This window comes from Pistacia vera, unplaced genomic scaffold, assembly GCF_008641045.1.
Source record: "Pistacia vera cultivar Batoury unplaced genomic scaffold, PisVer_v2 Contig344, whole genome shotgun sequence".
Taxonomy (NCBI): Eukaryota; Viridiplantae; Streptophyta; class Magnoliopsida; order Sapindales; family Anacardiaceae; genus Pistacia; species Pistacia vera.
The window spans coordinates 2383923-2402785 of NW_022196162.1; the positions used below are offsets into that span (position 1 = coordinate 2383923).

Consider the following 18863-nt stretch of genomic DNA (forward strand, 5'->3'; position numbering starts at 1 on the left):
TTTTTTAAAGATATATATGTATTTATTAATTTGCAAAAAATTTAAATTATTTATTTTTCTAAAGATTCCTTTTGTTATGATTTTGTTTTCTCATTGAAAAAAAAAATGTTCTTCAATAATTACGTTTTAGTAAACGCCTATTAAATTTTCAACTGTTTATGGTGCATAAATCTTTAATCTTAATTTCGACTTCTCTCTAGTTTTGTGCTTGCGTTGTGTGCCTACAATGTGAGCTTACATAAAGAACTCTAATTTAATAATTGGATCAATATATTTGGCTCTAAGCTTGTGTGTCGGTTTGACATAATTGAATGTTTTGTAGGAGTAAATTGAAGTCACATGATGATTGAAGAAAAAAGTTAGTAAAAGTTAAGTGTGCCAACATTAAGAAGTGGGTAGGAAGATTGAAAACAGGTGATCATTAATTTAACACTTAATGAATGAAATCGATGGATATCTGCATTTTTCTTATTTTTCATGTCTTCTAGTTGTTCAATATTTGCTCATTTAATAACCCTGCTTTTGAAATGGAAGTTCATCGAGGGAAACAAGTTAGTATATTTATTTTATTAATATGTCATTATTTTTATTTATAAATAAAAAATCTACGTGTAGGGAATTGAGAGTGAGTTTTATCATCAACCTTTCAAAGGATATTTTGAAAGAGCCTGAAAAATGAGTTGAAATTGTTTATGTGATTAGTTGGTTTTGTAGGTACAGCTAACTCAAAAGTTATGAGTCAATCCAGCTATATCAATTATTTTTACTCTTACAGCTAGGATTTTTTTTTTTTTTTTTTTTTTTTCCCTGCCATAACTTTGACATTATTTGCTTTAATAATTTAACAATGGAAATTTAAATGTGTACACCACAGCAAAAGTTGATTTTCACCAGCAATTCATCTCCAATTGAAGACCCTCGCGTCTCTTCTCCAATCGACTGACTACGCCATCCCTTCCACTGATCGGCGATGCCATCGTGTAACAATCTACCAGCGACACCATCTGTTCTCCAATCAACCGTCAACACCTTCTCTTCGCAATGCCATCGCTTCAATCAACCGAAGATAGTCCTTCCTCCATGCATAGCCATCTCTTCATTGTTGTAAGTCACCGTGAGAGTACTTCCCTCAACCCTTCGTTAGTATGGTTGTGTTAGTTTAGGGTATCTGCATTTGTTCTCCTCTTTCTTCATCTCCCTTCTCTGTCATTTTTCAATATGATGTTTACTCATATGCTTGAGGACAAGGTGGTTTGCAGGGAGGGGGTGTGGTTGGGGGGGTCTGGGTGGTGGTGTTATTGATAGGTCTGTCATAACTAAGTTGTACAAGAAGAAGAAGGGAAATTCAGTTTAGAGTTAGTTAGTGTGGAATCTCCACGTAGGAAGAGGGAGTTTTGAGGAGAGGTGGGGGGGGTGGGGGGGTGGGTTTATTGATAGGCCTCCTATAACTAAGTTGTATAAGAAGAAGAAGAGAAAGGGCAGTAAGGGAAATTCAGTTTAGAGTTAGTTAGTGTGGAATCGCCACGTAGGAAGAGGGAGTGTTGAGAGTGTGATTTTAGTTTGTATATAAGGGAGGGAAAAAGCTAGGGAGGGGTATCGTAAATTCTAGAATTATTGTTGGAGGCCACTAGCTCTTTTAAGTGCTGGTAATCCTTTTATTTTTCTATCATTGTTGTTCTCTATTTCCAACTTGTTTGGCTACCATTTTCACTTCAATATATCAGTCTATTTTTCCAGTTATTTAAGGGCTTTGTTGAGTGTTATTAAGTTACATTTTCTTGAGCCTTGTTGTTGCGTTCTCATCAAATTTGATGGAACTCCCTACTAATTTCACACAAACCCAGCAACACAATAGGCCAAAAATGCAGAAAAAGGGCCATGCAATTCTGGAAACAAATTTGTATTATATTAATTGAATGGAAATGACAATCATAAGAACAATTATCAACAAGCGAAAGGTAACAGATAGTCCCAATAATTCGAGAAGCTGGGGGTCTCCTTTAATGACTCTTAATAATCTGACTATCTCTTCCTAAACTCACATCCCCTTTTTATACTAATCTCTTAACTAAATTATTCCTTCCACTAACCACTTGATTCCTCACATGCGAATAACTTCTAACCAACCCCCACTAACACACATGCACACTCACACCCTTCTACCCTTATTCTATTTATATTGATACACCTTCTTAATGGGTGGGACAATAAGAAAAAGTGAAAGAGCAGTAAGGGAAATTCAGTTTAGAGTTAGTTAGTGTGGAATCTCCACGTAGGAAGAGGGAGTTTTGAGGAGAGGTGGGGGGGTGGGTTTATTGATAGGCCTCCTATAACTAAGTTGTATAAGAAGAAGAAGGGAAAGGGGAGTAAGGGAAATTCAGTTTAGAGTTAGTTAGTGTGGAATCACCACGTAGGAAGAGGGAGTGTTGAGAGTGTGATTTTAGTTTGTATATAAGGGAGGGAAAAAGCTAGTGAGGGGTATCGTAAATTCTAGAATTATTGTTGGAGGCCACTAGCTCCTTTAAGTGCTGGTAATCCTTTTATTTTTCTATCATTGTTGTTCTCTGTTTCCAACTTGTTTGGCTACCATTTTCACTTCAATATATCAGTCTATTTTTCCAGTTATTTAAGGGCTTTGTTGAGTGTTAATAAATTACATTTTCTTGAGCCTTGTGGTTGTGTTCTCATCAAATTTGATGGAACTCCCTACTAATTTCACACAAACCCAAAACACAATAGGCAAAAAATGCAGAAAAAGGGCAATGCAATTCTAGAAACAAATTTGTATTGTATTAATTGAATGGAAAATGACAATCATAAGAACAATTATCAACAACAAGCGAAAAATAACAGATAGTCCCAGCAATTCGAGAAGCTGGGGGTCTCTTTTAATGGCTCTTAATAATCTGACTATCTTTTTCTAAACTCACATCCCCTTTTTATACTAATCTCTTAACTAAATTATTCCTTCCACTAAACACTTGATTTCTCACATGCGAATAACCTCTAACCAACCCCCACTAACACACATGCACACTCACACCCTTCTACCCTTATGCTCTTTATATTGATATACCTTCTTAATGGGAGTCTATCAATCCCCAATCCCCCCCCCCCATGGAAAATCACCAACTTTGAAAAGGATGACATAAACAGAGTCATGTACGCATAATAATGCAAATTTGACCACACAGGCAAGAATGTTAGGGCAATTCAATCAACCATCAAGCAAAGAATGTTGAAAAGAAGCATGAAAACTCACCAACTTTGATAAAGATGATATAAACAGAGTCATATACATATGAAGAAAAAAATTAGCACTAGCTTGTACTAAATCTAATTCTATCCTAAGAAAACAGCAAAAACAATCATCAATAGCAAAATACACACATAAACAACACCTCGAGGACTACCTTCTACCAACAAATTTGTAAATATTTAACAAATCAAGAACCCCATCTCTGATCTGTTACAGAAATAAATCAGGAAATTCTGATGAATCAGTTATGCTGCCTGACCACCTCTTTCATCATTTGTTTACGATATTCACATATGTACTATTGGTTCATTACTTAACAACTTAAAACTTGATAGTCTACAACTTAAACAAGCAAGTTAGTTCTCAATATCTATCAGAATACAGAAAAAAATTTCCTTTCCAAAGAATAAACTCAACAGATATACTACTAATTTAGCAATAGTTGATTGTTGAACATCTATAAGGGTTTCTCATCGACATTAAATATTAGGTAGATACCACAGTTATTACAGATGCCGTGCATGAATTTAATGCTACTAAAAATACAATAACAGTCATCAGCATAAATATAGTTGATATATCATTTTTTGTCTTTCCAGGCATTTTTATTTATAATAACACAAACATGTATTTAATGAAGCCTAGCACAACAATATAAAGTGACCAATTACATCAAACAAGATCAAACTATTTCGTACTTGAACAATAACCAGTCAAAGTTACTAATTTGTCATCATGAATTCACGTTTCAGGTTAGTATCCAGAATCATCTTTCACAACACAACACAGTAGAACTGTTCATGTGAGAAAATTTAACTTCAATTTTCCATATCTAGCTATATAATTAAAAACACACAGCTGAAATTGGCACACCTTAAAAATAGTCTAATAACAACGTAAACAAACTCGACTACAACTGACCTTCCAATTACATATACTCAGTACACTGTACCACTATCCTACCTTAATGTTAACAACAGCTAGCCAATTTCAGTGTACCAGGTCAGAGTTCAGCTTCTATTTCTGATCCTAAAAATCTATGACAAATATCAGTAATAGGGATAGAGGTTGAGTTACTAGTCATAGCGGCGAGATCTAGAGCGGTTAATACTATCCAAGTTGAGCCAAAAACTCGACTGTACTCATAATTGCTACACTGATATGTGTTCCATACTCATTACCCTGGTCTGTTACAGTTACCCGGGGAGGCGGCTCTGAATCAAAAAGAAGATTATCAGCAAGCTGAAATTAACATTAGAACAGTTATGCGGATCAAAGAGAAAAACACAAAAAACACATCACCTTCCGAAGAGAAAATACTAGCAGGGTAGTTGATACCCTAAGGGTGCCGATATCCTCGTCGACTGATGGAAATTTCCATATTGTAACTGTATGGGTACAGGGTCAGTCCTAGATTTACGAGAAGATGGAGGTGACTGTTGTAGATGAATTTGAGATTCTTGTCTTGCCCAGAAACTGTTCATCAAGTTCTATGTCAAACATCAAAAACTTCAAGGAGGGAAACTATATATATGAGAAATTTCATTTGATATCATGAAGCTTAACTAGTATAGGTATACACCACTTATAAAAAAATATTAATAAAAAAAAAAAAAAAATGCTATTTCAATAACAATTACATCTAACACATATTTTGAAAAATAGGCAAAAACCATATTTTGAAATGTTGAAAATCATACAAAAATCTCTAAATTTTGAAAATTATAATAAACCTCCATTAAAATTTTGAAAATGATCAAACCTCCACTAAAACCATTAAAGCCCTCCTATAAATACATAAATTTATCATAATCTTCCTTACAGATGATTCTCAATTTTCAATCCCAACAATCAAGTTCAGATATAATAATTAAACTTCAGGGAATCTAAATAAAGAAACAAAATTCTATTGCCTCTTAACACTTACTAAAAGATAGTCAAATCCCAACAATATTGACTCATAACCCTAACTAATATCTTAAAAATCATAATCCTCCTCTAAAATTCACCAAAAACTCCATTAAAATTCAAAGTATTAAAAATCTCCCTAAACGATAAAAAACTCCTAGAAATTCATAATTTATCATAAATCATCCCAATTGCCTGCTCCGCCTATTTTTCAACAAACAATCCATGTCCACATATAATCAGATGATACTTTGAGGAATACTCCTCTAAAATTCACAGTAACCTGATCAACTAAGAACTCGATAAAAAATCAAAAAATCTATTACAAAACACCCTAAAATAGCTATACACCTCTCAAAAATTGATAAATTTCATCATACTTTTTCCTAAAACCTGATTCAACCTATTTTTCATATAGACAATCAGAGCCCATATAATTAGATTAGACTTCCCAGGTGTAAATTCATTTACCTTGGAAGCCTCACTAAAATTCATCACTAAAATTCCTCGGGAACTCACTAAAACTTTATCATGGTGACTTAACATTTGGATTTAGCAAAATCTCAATAAAATTGATTACAAAAAAGTGACGTACAGCAATCTAAGAGTCCGATTGTAGAGAGTGACAAGTCCATTGAAAAGTTTGATAGCATAGTCTGCAATCTCCTGTGATTCAATTCGGCAAACGCATAACCTTCGGCTTATCAGTTTCTTTGTCTCGGGAATATACAAATCCACCACTCTCCCGCTTGTATCAAATATCATACAGAACTCTCTCGCTCACTCTCTCATCCAAATTACCTATACCAAATTAAATTAATCAACACATAAATTAATAAAATAACAACAATATTTAATTGAAAAGCTGTGCTGACAGTCCAGCAACGTTATCGATATGTATGTTTACTGCGATATCTCTCATCGCATCTGTTTTTCATTTTCTATTTTCCAAAACTTGTGAGCCCAGGGTAAGTTTCGGTATCGTTACCGGACCAGCATTGTAATATTCACCTAATACAGAAATTATCATTTTTTTTTTTTTATAAAAATGTGAGTTCAGGTCTCTGGGTCCTGTATTGTTACTGGACTAGAATTCTCATACTCTCCAAATGAAGAAATGAGACGTGCAAAATTAACGGCAACGTACTGACCAGTAACACAGTGTGAGCCAGTAATAATCATTTTCATAAGAATTGAGGGAGATTTGGCCCTACCCTAGTTTTATTTATATTCGGCAAAAAACTAGCCCTAGGATTTAGAAACCAAAGGGATGAGCGTGCCGGAACGTACGAGCAGGGAAGATGAATCGAGACGTACCTATGTAGACGTTGCAGCGAGGGTCCCGGACATGTGGAGTTGGAGCGAAAGGACTTATTAGGAGTTGTGAATGAAGTGGAGAGGAAAAGAGGGAGAGGGGGTCAATTAATGATGATTGTCTGCGAGATTTTTTTTTTCCTTCCGTGTTGTGGTGGCTATCATATTATACACAGAGAGAGAGCGATGAGGAGTGATACGTGGGGATCAAATGAACCTGTCTTTCAAGTGAGGCAAGACGGTTATTTAGAGACCGTTGATGGCTTAGTAGATTTAGCCCAGTTTATTACTGGATCATTTTTTGTTATTTTGTTTGGATTAAATAACAGAAAAGTATTGTTTTATATGGGCAAATTATTGTAAAAATTAATCAAAATTAAATAAGATTTTTGTCTCAAAATGAAAAGAGTATAAGAATTGTTTTCTATTACCCTATTCAACTCAAATAATATTTAGAGTTATGGGGGTTATTTAATATAAACATACTTATAAATGTTCATTCAACCCCAACAAATACTTGAGATTTACTGTAAAATTGAGCTATTGTCCTCTGTGGGAGCAATGGTGATTTTGAGTTTAAATTGATGATCTATGAATAGGCTCTGGCCTCTTAGTTGAGAGCACTTGCTGGTAACAAATGTCTATTACTTTGAAGAAATTGAATTAAGAGATTTTGAGTACAGGAAAAAGGAAGAGAACAATAGTGAGGAAAACAAAGTGGAATTGTGTTTGGGAGAAAAAGAATCAAATATTTAAGGGTTCGTTTGGTTCGAGGTCATATAAGATTACGAGAGTAATCTTCGTTTAATTTTCCAGATTCCCTTGTTTGGTTTACAAGTAATAAAATGCTACAGATATCTTTTATTGCAAATATTGTTTACTGTTGATAATATAGGGGGTAATCAGCCTACCTCCCATGAGATGTTATTAAAAGATTACCTTGGTAATCTGACTTTTATACATACCTTGCCCCTAATTAAATATCATTTCGGACATAATTGCTTTAAAATGTCTACCAAATAACCATTAGTCCAAATCTCCTACATTTGAGAATTTAGCTAAAACACAAAAAAATTTAAAATTTAAAAAAATATCCCACCCAACACCACCGTTGGTCTCCAACCACCACCGCCGACCGTCGGCAACAATCATCGTAATGGCGCACGACTGGCGGGATTTGACAAATCATACACCGGTAAGGTCATTTTCGGCAATTTTTAACCAAATCTGACTGTTTCTATATTCGTTTCACACCTAAAGATTTGGCCTTGAAACGATCACATCTTTGGTCATGAAAAAACCATAAAATTGACCAGATCTGGCCAGAAACGACCTTATCGACGCATAATCGACCAGATCCCACCGGTCGTGTGCCATTACGGCAACTGTTGACGATGGTAGCTGATTGTCTACAATGGCTTAGGATGGATGAAGGTGATTTTGCTACAATTTAAAGTTTTATATGACTGGAGTATTCTAGTAAAATTTTCAATGCAAGGGATTAAAAGAAACGATTTAAAAAATAATAATAAAAATAATATTAATTAATATTTAAAAAGGAGGTTAATTTAGTAAACTATATAACATACCCACCAATTTATCATTTCAACTAAACATATTAATATAACATACTCACTAATTTATTTCAACCAACCAAACACATTATTACTATTATATCTATTACCTTTATTAGAGCAAAAATTGCCTATACCATCAGTGATATTCTATTCAATAAAGTTTAGTAGTCTACCATGCATCAAATGCACATACATGCGACCAATAAGGATCATGTAAATGCAACAGATAAATTGTTGGCAACCTCATCAAGGTGATGAATGTGCATCTAATATAAGGTAGATCGTCCCAGAAGAATCGAAACTTCAGATTCTTCTTCCTTGAACTAACCATACGTTTCACTACCATTCTCATATGGTGACTAATGTCAAAACCAGTTCGGAAAAAAAAAAGCCAATCATTTCATCCACTAATGTCACAACTAGAGAGATTAACCAGAAAGTTTTAGCCGAGCATACATGCCAACAGAACATCACCAGATAAAGGGAGTCGGCTGATAGAACAGCAGCATATTGGCATAATGCTCACCTGATGGTGCTGTAGCTGCTGCACTTCATCCTGGACTGGCGCCGGAAGCACCTGAAAAGCACAGCCATGGATTAAGCTAGCAGTGCAGGAGTACCTCACAACCACCTGAAATTCTTCAAGACTCCAAACATATTTTCCGGTCTTAATGGGGTAGAGTGGCAAGTAAATAGTTGTATATTAAGTGATTTGAACGGTCTGTCCATAAATCAAAAGAAATTTTACACAAGTCTACAACTACACACGTATAATAGGTCTATATAAACTAATACCCTCTATACTTGAGTGTTGTGCAAGCACTTGCAAAGGTGTAGACAAAATGACCGATTGCGAGCTCATGGTCCAAACCATTGTGTTGCATATTGATAACAAGGAGTCTACCTTAAGGTTGCTTAGATGGTACACTAACAATCTCAAGGGTTTGTGTTTGATGCATGAACAGATGTTGCATGACTCCATTTGCCGCAACCCAAAAATCCATGGGATGCCTAAAATAAAGGGGACAACACAATTTACAGTCAACAAAGTCCAGGCCAACACACAACGAAAACCCGGGTCAAAAGTGACAACGCTGATCTCAAAGGAGATCATTAATAGAAAACCAAAAGCCAAAAGACATTAGTAATCACTTTAGCCACGCTTCAACGTCACTTTAAGGCCCATATAGCTAAAATATGTGAACATGGTTTTTAGTATCAACTTTTGTCAGTATGAAAAAATAAATATATGCCTTAGGGTTTAGGGTTTAGAGTTGACAGGCATATATGCCTATTATAATAATAGACAACTTTCACCAGCTTCACAGGCAAAGAATGTCTAGAGCAAATTCAATCAAGCATAAAGCAAAGAATGTTGAAAAGAATGTCTAGAGCAAATTCAATCAAGCATCAAGCAAAGAATGTTGAAAAGAAGCATGAAAACTCACCAACTTTGATAAAGATGATATAAACAGAGTCATATACACATGAAGTAAAAATTTAGCAACTAGCTTGTACTCAAATCTAATTCTAATCCTCAAGAAAACAGCAAAAACAATCATCAATAGCAAAATTACAACATATAACACATAACACAACCCTCGAGGACTCACTTCTACCAACAAATTTGTAATATATTTCAACAAATCAAGAACCCCATCTCTGATCTGTTACAAGAAATAAATCAGGAAATTCTGAATTGAATCAGTTATGCTGCCTGACCACCTCTTTCATCATTTGTTTACGATATTCACATATGTACTATTGGTTCATTACTTAACAACTTAAAACTTGATAGTCTACAACTTAAACAAGCAAGTTAGTTCTCAATATCTATCAGGAATACAGAAAAAAATTTCCTTTCCAAAGAATAAACTCCAACAGATATACTACTAAATTTAGCAATAGTTGATTGTTGAACATCTATTTAAGGGTTTCTCTTTAGACATTAAATATTCAGGTAGATACCACAGTTATTAGCAGCATGCACGTGCATGAATTTAATGCTACTAAAAATACAATAACAGTCATCAGCATAACTATAGTTGATATATCATTTTTTGTCTTTCCAGGCATTCTTATTTATAATAACACAAACAATGTATTTAATGAAGCCTAGCACAACAACATAAAGTGACCAAATTACATCAAACAAGCATCAAACTATTTCGTACTTGAACAATAACCAGTCTAAAGTTACTAATTTGTCATCATGAATTCACTGTTCAGGTTAGTGATCCAGAATCATCTTTCACAACACAACACAGTAGAACTGTTCATGTGAGAAAATTTAACTTCAATTTTCCCATATCTAGCTATATAATTAAAAACACAACAGCTGAAATTGGCACACCTTCAAAAATAGTCTAATAACAATGTAAACAAACTCGACTACAACTGACCTTCCAATTACATATACTCAGTACAGCTGTACCACTTATCCTACCTTAATGTTAACAACAGCTAGCCAATTTCAGTGTACCAGGTCAGAGTTCAGCTTCTATTTCTGATCCTAAAAATCTAATGACAAATATCAGTAATAGGGATAAGAGGTTGAGTTACTATAGTCATAGCGGCGAGATCTAGAGCGGTTAATACTATCCAATGTTGAGCCAAAAACCCTTCGACTGTACTCATAATTGCTACCACTGATATGTGTTCCATACTCATTACCCTGGTCTGTTACAGTTACTCCAGGGGGAGGCGGCTCTGAATCAAAAAGAAGATTATCAGCAAGCTTGAAATTAACATTAGAACAGTTATCCGCGGATCAAAGAGAAAAACATAAAAAACACATCACCTTCCGAAGAGAAAATACTAGCAGGGTTAGTTGATACCCTAAAGGGTGCCGATATCCTCGTCGACTGATGAGAAATTTCCATATTGTTAACTGGTATGGGTACAGGGTCAGTCCTAGATTTACGAGAAGATGGAGTGACTGTTGTAGATGAATTTTGAGAATTCTTGTCTTGCCCAGAATACTGTTCATCAAGTTCTATGTCAAACATCAAAAACTTCAAGGAGGGAAACTATATATATGATGAAATTTCATTTGATATCAATGAAGCTTAACTAGTTATAGGTATACACCACTTTTATAGCAAAAATCATTGAAATAAAAAAATAAAAAAAAAATGTGATTTCAATAACAATTACACTCTAACACTATTTTGAAAAATAGGCAAAAACCATATTTTGAAATGTTGAAAATCATCACAAAAATCTCTAAATTTTGAAAATTATAATAAACCTCCATTAAAATTTTGAAAATGATCAAAAGCCTCCACTAAAACCATTAAAGCCCTCCTATAAATACATAAATTTATCATAAATCTTCCTTACAGATGATTCTGCAATTTTCAATCCCAACAATCAAGTTACAGATATAATTAATTAAACTTCAGGGAATCTAAATTAAAGAAACAAAATTCTATTGCCCTTGCTTTAACACTTACTAAAAGATAGTCAAATCCCAACTAATATTGACTCATAACCCTAACTAATATCTTAAAAATCATAATCCTCCTCTAAAATTCACCAAAAACTCCATTAAAATTCGAAAACGTATTATAAATCTCCCTAAACGATAAAAAACTCCTAGAAATTCATAATTTTATCATAAATCATCCCAATTGCCTGCGTCCGCCTATTTTTCAACCCAAACAATCCATGTCCACATATAATCAGATGATACTTTGAGGAATACCTCCTCTAAAATTCACCAGTAACCTGATCAACTAAGAACTCGATAAAAAATCAAAAATCTATTACAAACAACCCTAAAATAGCTATACACCTACTCAAAAATTGATAAATTTCATCATACTTTTTCCTAAAACCTGATTCAACCTATTTTTCATATAGACAATCAGAGCCCACATATAATTAGATTAGACTTCCAAGGTGGTAAATTCATTTACCTTGGAAGCCTCACTAAAATTCATCACTAAAATTCCTCGGGAACTCACTAGAAACTTTATCCATGAGTGACTTAACATTTGGATTTAGCAAAATCTCAATAAAATTGAATTAAAAAAAAAAAAGTGACGTACAGCGAATCTAAGAGTCCGATTGTAGAGAGTGACAAGTCCATTGAAAAGTTTGATAGCATAGTCTGCAATCTCCTGTGATTCATATTCGGCAAACGCATAACCTTTCGGCTTATCAGTTTCTTTGTCTCGTGGAATATACAAATCCACCACTCTCCCCGCTTGTATCAAAATATCATACAGAACTCTCTCGCTCACTCTCTCATCCAAATTACCTATACCAAATTAAATTAATCAACACATAAATTAATAAAAATAACAACAAATAATTTTAATTGAAAAGCTGTGCTGACAGTCCAGCAACGTTATCGATATGTTATGTTTACTGCGATTATCTTCCTCATCTGCATCTGTTTTTCATTTTCTATTTTCCAAAACTTGTGAGCCCAGGGTAAAGTTTCGGTATCGTTACCGGACCAGCATTGTAATATTCACCTAATACAGAAATTATCATTTTTTTTTTATAAAAATTGTGAGTTCAGGTCTCTGCTGGTCCTGTATTGTTACTGGACTAGAATTCTCATACTCTCCAAATGAAGAAATGAGAGCGTGCAAAAATTAACGGCAACGCTACTGAACCAGTAACACAGTGTGAGCCAGTAATAATCATTTTCATAAGAATTGAGGGAGATTTGGCCCTACCAGTCTAGTTTTATTTCATATTCGGCAAAAAAATGCTAGCCCTAGGATTTAGAAACCAAAGGGATGAGCTGTGCCGGTAACGTTACTGAGCCAACAGGGGAAGATGAATCGAGATCGTACCTATGTAGACGTTGCAGCGAGGGCTCCCGGACATTGCTGGAGTTGGAGACGAAAGGACTGCTGATTAGGAGTTGTCAGAATGAAGTGGAGAGGAAAAGATGCGGAGAGGGGGTCAATTAATCGATGATTTGTCTGCGAGATTTTTTTTTTCCTTATCCGTGTTGTGGTGGCTATCATATTTATACAGAGGAGAGAGCGAATTGAGGAGTGATACGTGGTGATCAAATGAACCTCGTCTTTCAAGTGAGGGCAAGACGGTTATTTAGAGATCCGTTGATGGCTTAGTAGATTTAGCCCATGTTTATTACTGGATCATTTTTTTTGTTATTTTGTTTGGATTAAATAACAGAATAAGTATTTGTTTTATTATTGGGCAAATCTATTGTAAAAATTAATCAAAATTAAATAAGATTTTTTTGTCTCAAAATGAAAAGAGTATAAGACTTGTTTTCTATTACCCTATTCAACTCAAATAATATTTTAGAGTTATGGGGGTTATTTAATATTAAACATACTTTATAAATGTTCATTCAACCCCAACATTGACAATGTAAAATCGAATTGTAAAACTGAAATGCCTAATCTCAACCCTAAACTCCCAATCCCTAATGATTTTCACCAGCAATTCATCTCCAATTGAAGACCCTCGCGTCTCTTCTCCAATCGACTGACTACGCCATCCCTTCCACTGATCGGCGATGCCATCGTGTAACAATCTACCAGCGACACCATCTGTTCTCCAATCAACCGTCAACACCTTCTCTTCGCAATGCCATCGCTTCAATCAACCGAAGATAGTCCTTCCTCCATGCATAGCCATCTCTTCATTGTTGTAAGTCACCGTGAGAGTACTTCCCTCAACCCTTCGTTAGTATGGTTGTGTTAGTTTAGGGTATCTGCATTTGTTCTCCTCTTTCTTCATCTCCCTTCTCTGTCATTTTTCAATATGATGTTTACTCATATGCTTGAGGACAAGGTGGTTTGCAGGGAGGGGGTGTGGTTGGGGGGGTCTGGGTGGTGGTGTTATTGATAGGTCTGTCATAACTAAGTTGTACAAGAAGAAGAAGGGAAATTCAGTTTAGAGTTAGTTAGTGTGGAATCTTCCATGTAGGTCAAGATGAGACCTGGGGGTTTTTCGTAGAGGAGATGTAGTGAGGAGGGGGGGGGGGGGGGGGGGGGGGGGGGGGTGGGGAGTGTTGAGAGTGTGATTTTAGTGTATATAAGGGAGGGAAAAAAGCTAGTGAGGGGTATCGTAAATTCTAGAAATGTTGGAGGCCATTGCTCCCTAAGTGTGTGTAATCCTTTTATTTTCTATCATTGTTGTTCTCTGTTTCCAACTTGTTTGGCTACCATTTTCACTTCAATATATCAGTCTATTCCAGTTATTTAAGGGCTTTGTGAGTGTTATTAAATTACATTTTCTTGAGCCTTGGGTTGTTGTCTATCAAATTTGATGGAACTCCCTACTAATTTCACCAAACCCACAACGCAATAGGGGGGGGGGGGGGGGGGGGGGGGTGTTATTGATAGGCCTACTATAACTAAGTTGTACAAGAAAAAGAAGGGAAAAAGCAGGTAAGGGAAATTAAGTTTAGAGTTTTGTGTGTAGAATCTTACGTAGGAGAGCGGAGTGTTGAGGAGAAGAAGGGGGGGGGGGGGGGGGGGGGGGGGTTGTTATTGATAGGCCTCCTATAACTAAGTTATACAAGAAGAAGAAGGAAAGGGTAGGAATAGGAGTAGGTAAGGGAAATTCAGTTTAGAGTTAGTAGTGTGGAATCTCCACGTAGAAGAGGAGGTGTGTTGAGAGTGTGATTTTAGGTTGTATATAAGGGGGGCGGCCGGGGTGGGGGGGGGGGGGGGGGGGGGGGTGTGGGGTTTGTTGTTATTGATAGGCCTCCTATAACTAAGTTATACAAGAAGAAGAAGGGAAAGGGTAGTAAGGGAAATTCAGTTTAGAGTTAGTTAGTGTGGAATCTCCACGTAAGAAGAGGGAGTGTTGAGAGTGTGATTTTAGTTTGTATATAAGGGAGGGAAAAACCTAGTGAGGGGTATCGTAAATTCTAGAATTATTGTTGGAGGCCACTAGCTCCTCTAAGTGCTAGTAATCCTTTTATTTTTCTATCATTGTTGTTCTCTGTTTCTGTAACGCCCCGCTTGAGATACGTAGCCATTGTTTATGGTATGGCCTAAAGGGTTACTAAATTGCTCCTAAATGAGATTGTTTATTGTTCATGTTGTTTGGTTGGCCCTTGGTTGAGTTTATGTTTTGGGTTTGGTTGAGTGTTTACTTTGGAATTGATCAAGACTTGGCGGATTTTGGAGTTGCAGCCTTCACCGGGGCGAGGAAGAAGCTTCGTCGCTGCGACGTCGGCTCTGAATTTGCAATGTTGATTCTGTAATTCTTCGCCGAGGCAACAGAGCATTCTTCGCCGCGGCGAAGGGTCGGTTGAGTTTTTGTTTGAGTTTCTAGAGAATTCTTTCCTAAGGGAAAAATGACCATTTTACCTCTAATTAGCAGGAAAAGTGGGGAGTAAAATGTAAGAGAATTTTATGGAGAATATGTTAGAGTGGGGGTGTGAGTGTAATGAATCAAAGGTCAAGGATGAAATTTTCAAGAAAAAGCAAGGGCAATATGGGAATGAATGAATATATTTTGAGCTAAAAAGGGTTAAGTGTAATAAACCCCTTCATTTCACCCATTTCCACCGCCTCTTCATCCCTCATTTTCTCTCAATTCCTCACTCAATCTTCCAAGGGATTTTTAAGAGTTTTGAGTTGGAATTTGACAAATAATTGATCCTAAGCAAGAAGAGGTAAGAATCCCTACTCTAGATATGAGTTTTATTTATGTAAAGGTTAAGTTCTTACTAAGTTTATGCTTAGGAAATAAGGAAAAGCTAAGGTCCAACAAGAGGAGAGAGCTTTAGTGGAGACTACTCAAGTATGAAGTAAGTAAATCCAACTCAAGCTAAAGTTTAAGAAATTCATGAGTAGAGATTTCTTTATGCATGTATATATGATGCTTGTTGAGAAATTGAGTAGAGATATATGTCTATTTGTTGAGAAATTGAGTTGAGAAGAGTATTCATGTTATTTTTGTTGGATATATTTCCTTTATGGGAAGTGTTGATGTGTGATGAGTTTGAGATAAAGTTGGAGGAGATTGAGTAGATATTTTGGGAGTGTTCTTCTATGATAGGAACCATGTCCACTGAAGGGAGTTTCCTCCCATTTTGGATGGTTAAAAAGAGAAGTAGAGTTGTAGTTAGAGAAGAGTTTTTGTATGCACATGAGTTGTTTGATGAAATGCCTAAGAGAAGTATGAGTATGAATAGTGACCCTTAATTCTTGCTACATTGCATATTGGCATTTCATAAGTGCATTAATGGGAATAAACCATCCATATGCATTAGTTGTGCATTTAAGAAGTAGCTTGAGAAAGAGTAGAGAATTTTGAGTATAAACTACACTGTGAGTAATAACTTGAGAAAGAGTATAGAACTTTGTGAATAGACTACTCTAAGAGTTAAGCTATACTATGAATACTAGCTTGAGAAAGAGATGAGTATTAGTTTGAGCAAGAGTAGAGATCTTTGTGAATAAACTACTCTAAGAGCAAAAGAAGAGAATAGAGTAGGTTGTGCGATGGGAAACCTGTGAGTGATGAGTAAAGTCACGAGAATGGGTGCTTTGTGATCCCCAACCATGCCTCCGGTTAGATGGGGCCGTGACCGTCACGAAGAGTGGAACATGAGGTTTCAGCCGTGCCTCCGGTAAGATGGGATCGTGACATTCAGAGAGAGAGAGAATACACTCACCTGGCCAAGGGTTCCGAATCCATGCATGACTAAGTCCGATCGACAGAGAATGAGTAGAAGTCACGAAAAGTGGGTCGGTGCTTTGTGATCTCCACCCAGCCGTACCTCCGGTAAGATAAGGCCGTGACATGCAAGTGAGGAAGAATGAGCAAACATGAGAAAGAATAAAGAGAGACAATGAGTAGGGTTACGAATAGTGGGATGAGTACCCAGCCGTGCCTCCGGTAAGATCAGGTCGTGACCTACAACAGGAAGTTAACAGAAAAGAGTTATGAGAAAGAGAGACAGAAAGAGAATCAATAGAAGTCACGTAGAGTGGGAGAAGTCCCGACCGTGCCTCCGGTAAGATGGGGCCGTGACATTTAAAAAGAGAGTTAGTAGAAAAGAATTATGAGAAATGAGAAAGAGATAATAGAGAGAATTAAAGAATGAGAAAGCTTGAGAAAGAATGAGATAGAAAGAGAAAGAATGAGAAAGAATGAGAGAGTTTGAGTTAGTAAGAATAGAGAGTAGAAGAAAGAAATATGCAGTTCTTTTGCATTAATTGCATGTACATCTCATGCATGCATGCACCATGATTTCTTCCATGGTTAGTGAGAGTATGATGAGAATAAGAGAGAACCATGATTTTTCTTCATGGTGAGTATGACGAGAATAAGAGAGAGAACCATGATTTTCCTTCATGGTGAGTAAGAATAAGAGAAAAAGAACAGAGAGAAAGAAAGAATAAAAAGAGCAGAACAGAGTTAAAGGAGAATAAAAGTATTAGAAAGAAAGAGAAAAACAGTGAAAATTAGAAATAGAAGAACGGTAGAGTAAGGAAAGAACCAAAGAGTGAGTTGCGGGGACAGGTAGTAGAGGATTTACTTACTGAGCATTGTTATGCTCACCCTGTTGTTCTTCTCTGTTTTGCAGGAAATAGGAGTAGCGGTCGGATGAATGTCGAGGAGCGGAGAGTATTGGCACCACTGTCCACCAGGTATGATATTTTGTATTAATTAGAAAGTTTTTAATACATAGTATTTTGTATTTGTAAAGAATTATATTTTATGAGTAAAGAAAAATTTGAGCCCACTATCTTTCATACGCTATGTATATCTATAATTTACATAGTATGTATTATAAGACTAGTAGTAGAGAGCAGGTGTTACAGTTTCCAACTTGTTTGGCTACCGTTTTCACTTCAATATATCAGTCTATTTTTCCAGTTATTTAAGGGCTTTGTTGAGTGTTATTAAATTACATTTTCTTGACCCTAGTGGTTGTGTTCTCATGAAATTTGATGGAACTCCCTACTAATTTCACACAAACCCAGCAACACAATAGGCAAAAAATGCAGAAAAAGGGCAATGCAATTCTGGAAACAAATTTGTATTGTATTAATTGAATGGAAATGACAATCATAAGAACAATTATCAACAACAAGCGAAAAGTAACAGAAGGGAAAAGGCAGTAAGGGAAATTCAGTTTAGAGTTAGTTAGTGTGGAATCTCCACGTAGGAAGAGGGAGTGTTGAGAGTGTGATTTTAGTTTGTATATAAGGGAGGGAAAAAGCTAGTGAGGGGTATCGTAAATTCTAGAATTATTGCTGGAGGCCACTAGCTCCTCTAAGTGCTAGTAATCCTTTTATTTTTCTATCATTGTTGTTCTCTGTTTCCAACTTGTTTGGCTACCATTTTCACTTCAATATATCAGTCTATTTTTCCAATTATTTAAGGGCTTTGTTGAGTGTTATTAAATTACATTTTGTTGAGCCTTGTGGTTGTGTTCTCATCCAATTTGATGGGAACTCCCTACTAATTTCACACAAACCCAAAACACATAGGCAAAAATGCAGAGAAAAAGGGCAATGCAATTCTAGAAACAAATTTGTATGTATTAATTGAATGGAAATGACAATCATAAGACAATTATCAACAACAAGCGAAAAAATAACAGATAGTCCCAGCAATTCGAGAAGCTGGGGGCTCTTTTAATGGCTCTTAATAATCTGACTATCTTTTTCTAAACTCACATCCTTTTTAACTAATCTCAACTAAATATTCTTCCACTAACACTTGATTCTCACATGCGAATAACCTCTAACCAACCCCCACTAACACACTGCACACACACCTTCTACCCTTATGCTCTTTATATTGATATACCTTCTTAATGGGAGTCTATCAATCCCCAA

At 35.9% G+C, this 18863-nt stretch overlaps 1 protein-coding gene across 2 annotated transcripts; it reads right to left on the bottom strand.

Annotated features, from left to right (window-relative positions):
* Positions 1 to 8310: 8310 nt before the first annotated feature.
* On the bottom strand, positions 8311 to 13033 carry LOC116138916 (splicing factor 3B subunit 4). 2 transcript variants are annotated; one of them, XM_031424593.1, is made up of 5 exons: positions 12870 to 13033; positions 12111 to 12322; positions 10859 to 11039; positions 10621 to 10767; positions 8311 to 8635 (listed from the first exon to the last, which is right to left on the bottom strand). In XM_031424593.1, exons 1-5 carry the CDS (start codon positions 12901 to 12903, stop codon positions 8610 to 8612), a joined length of 600 nt encoding a protein of 199 aa, XP_031280453.1. In that variant the 5' UTR covers positions 12904 to 13033; the 3' UTR covers positions 8311 to 8609. The 2 variants fall into 2 exon arrangements, with proteins under 2 accessions (XP_031280453.1, XP_031280452.1); XM_031424592.1 differs by lacking the exon at positions 8311 to 8635 and having other exon boundaries at positions 10241 to 10767.
* Between the last annotated feature and the right edge of the window lie 5830 nt (positions 13034 to 18863).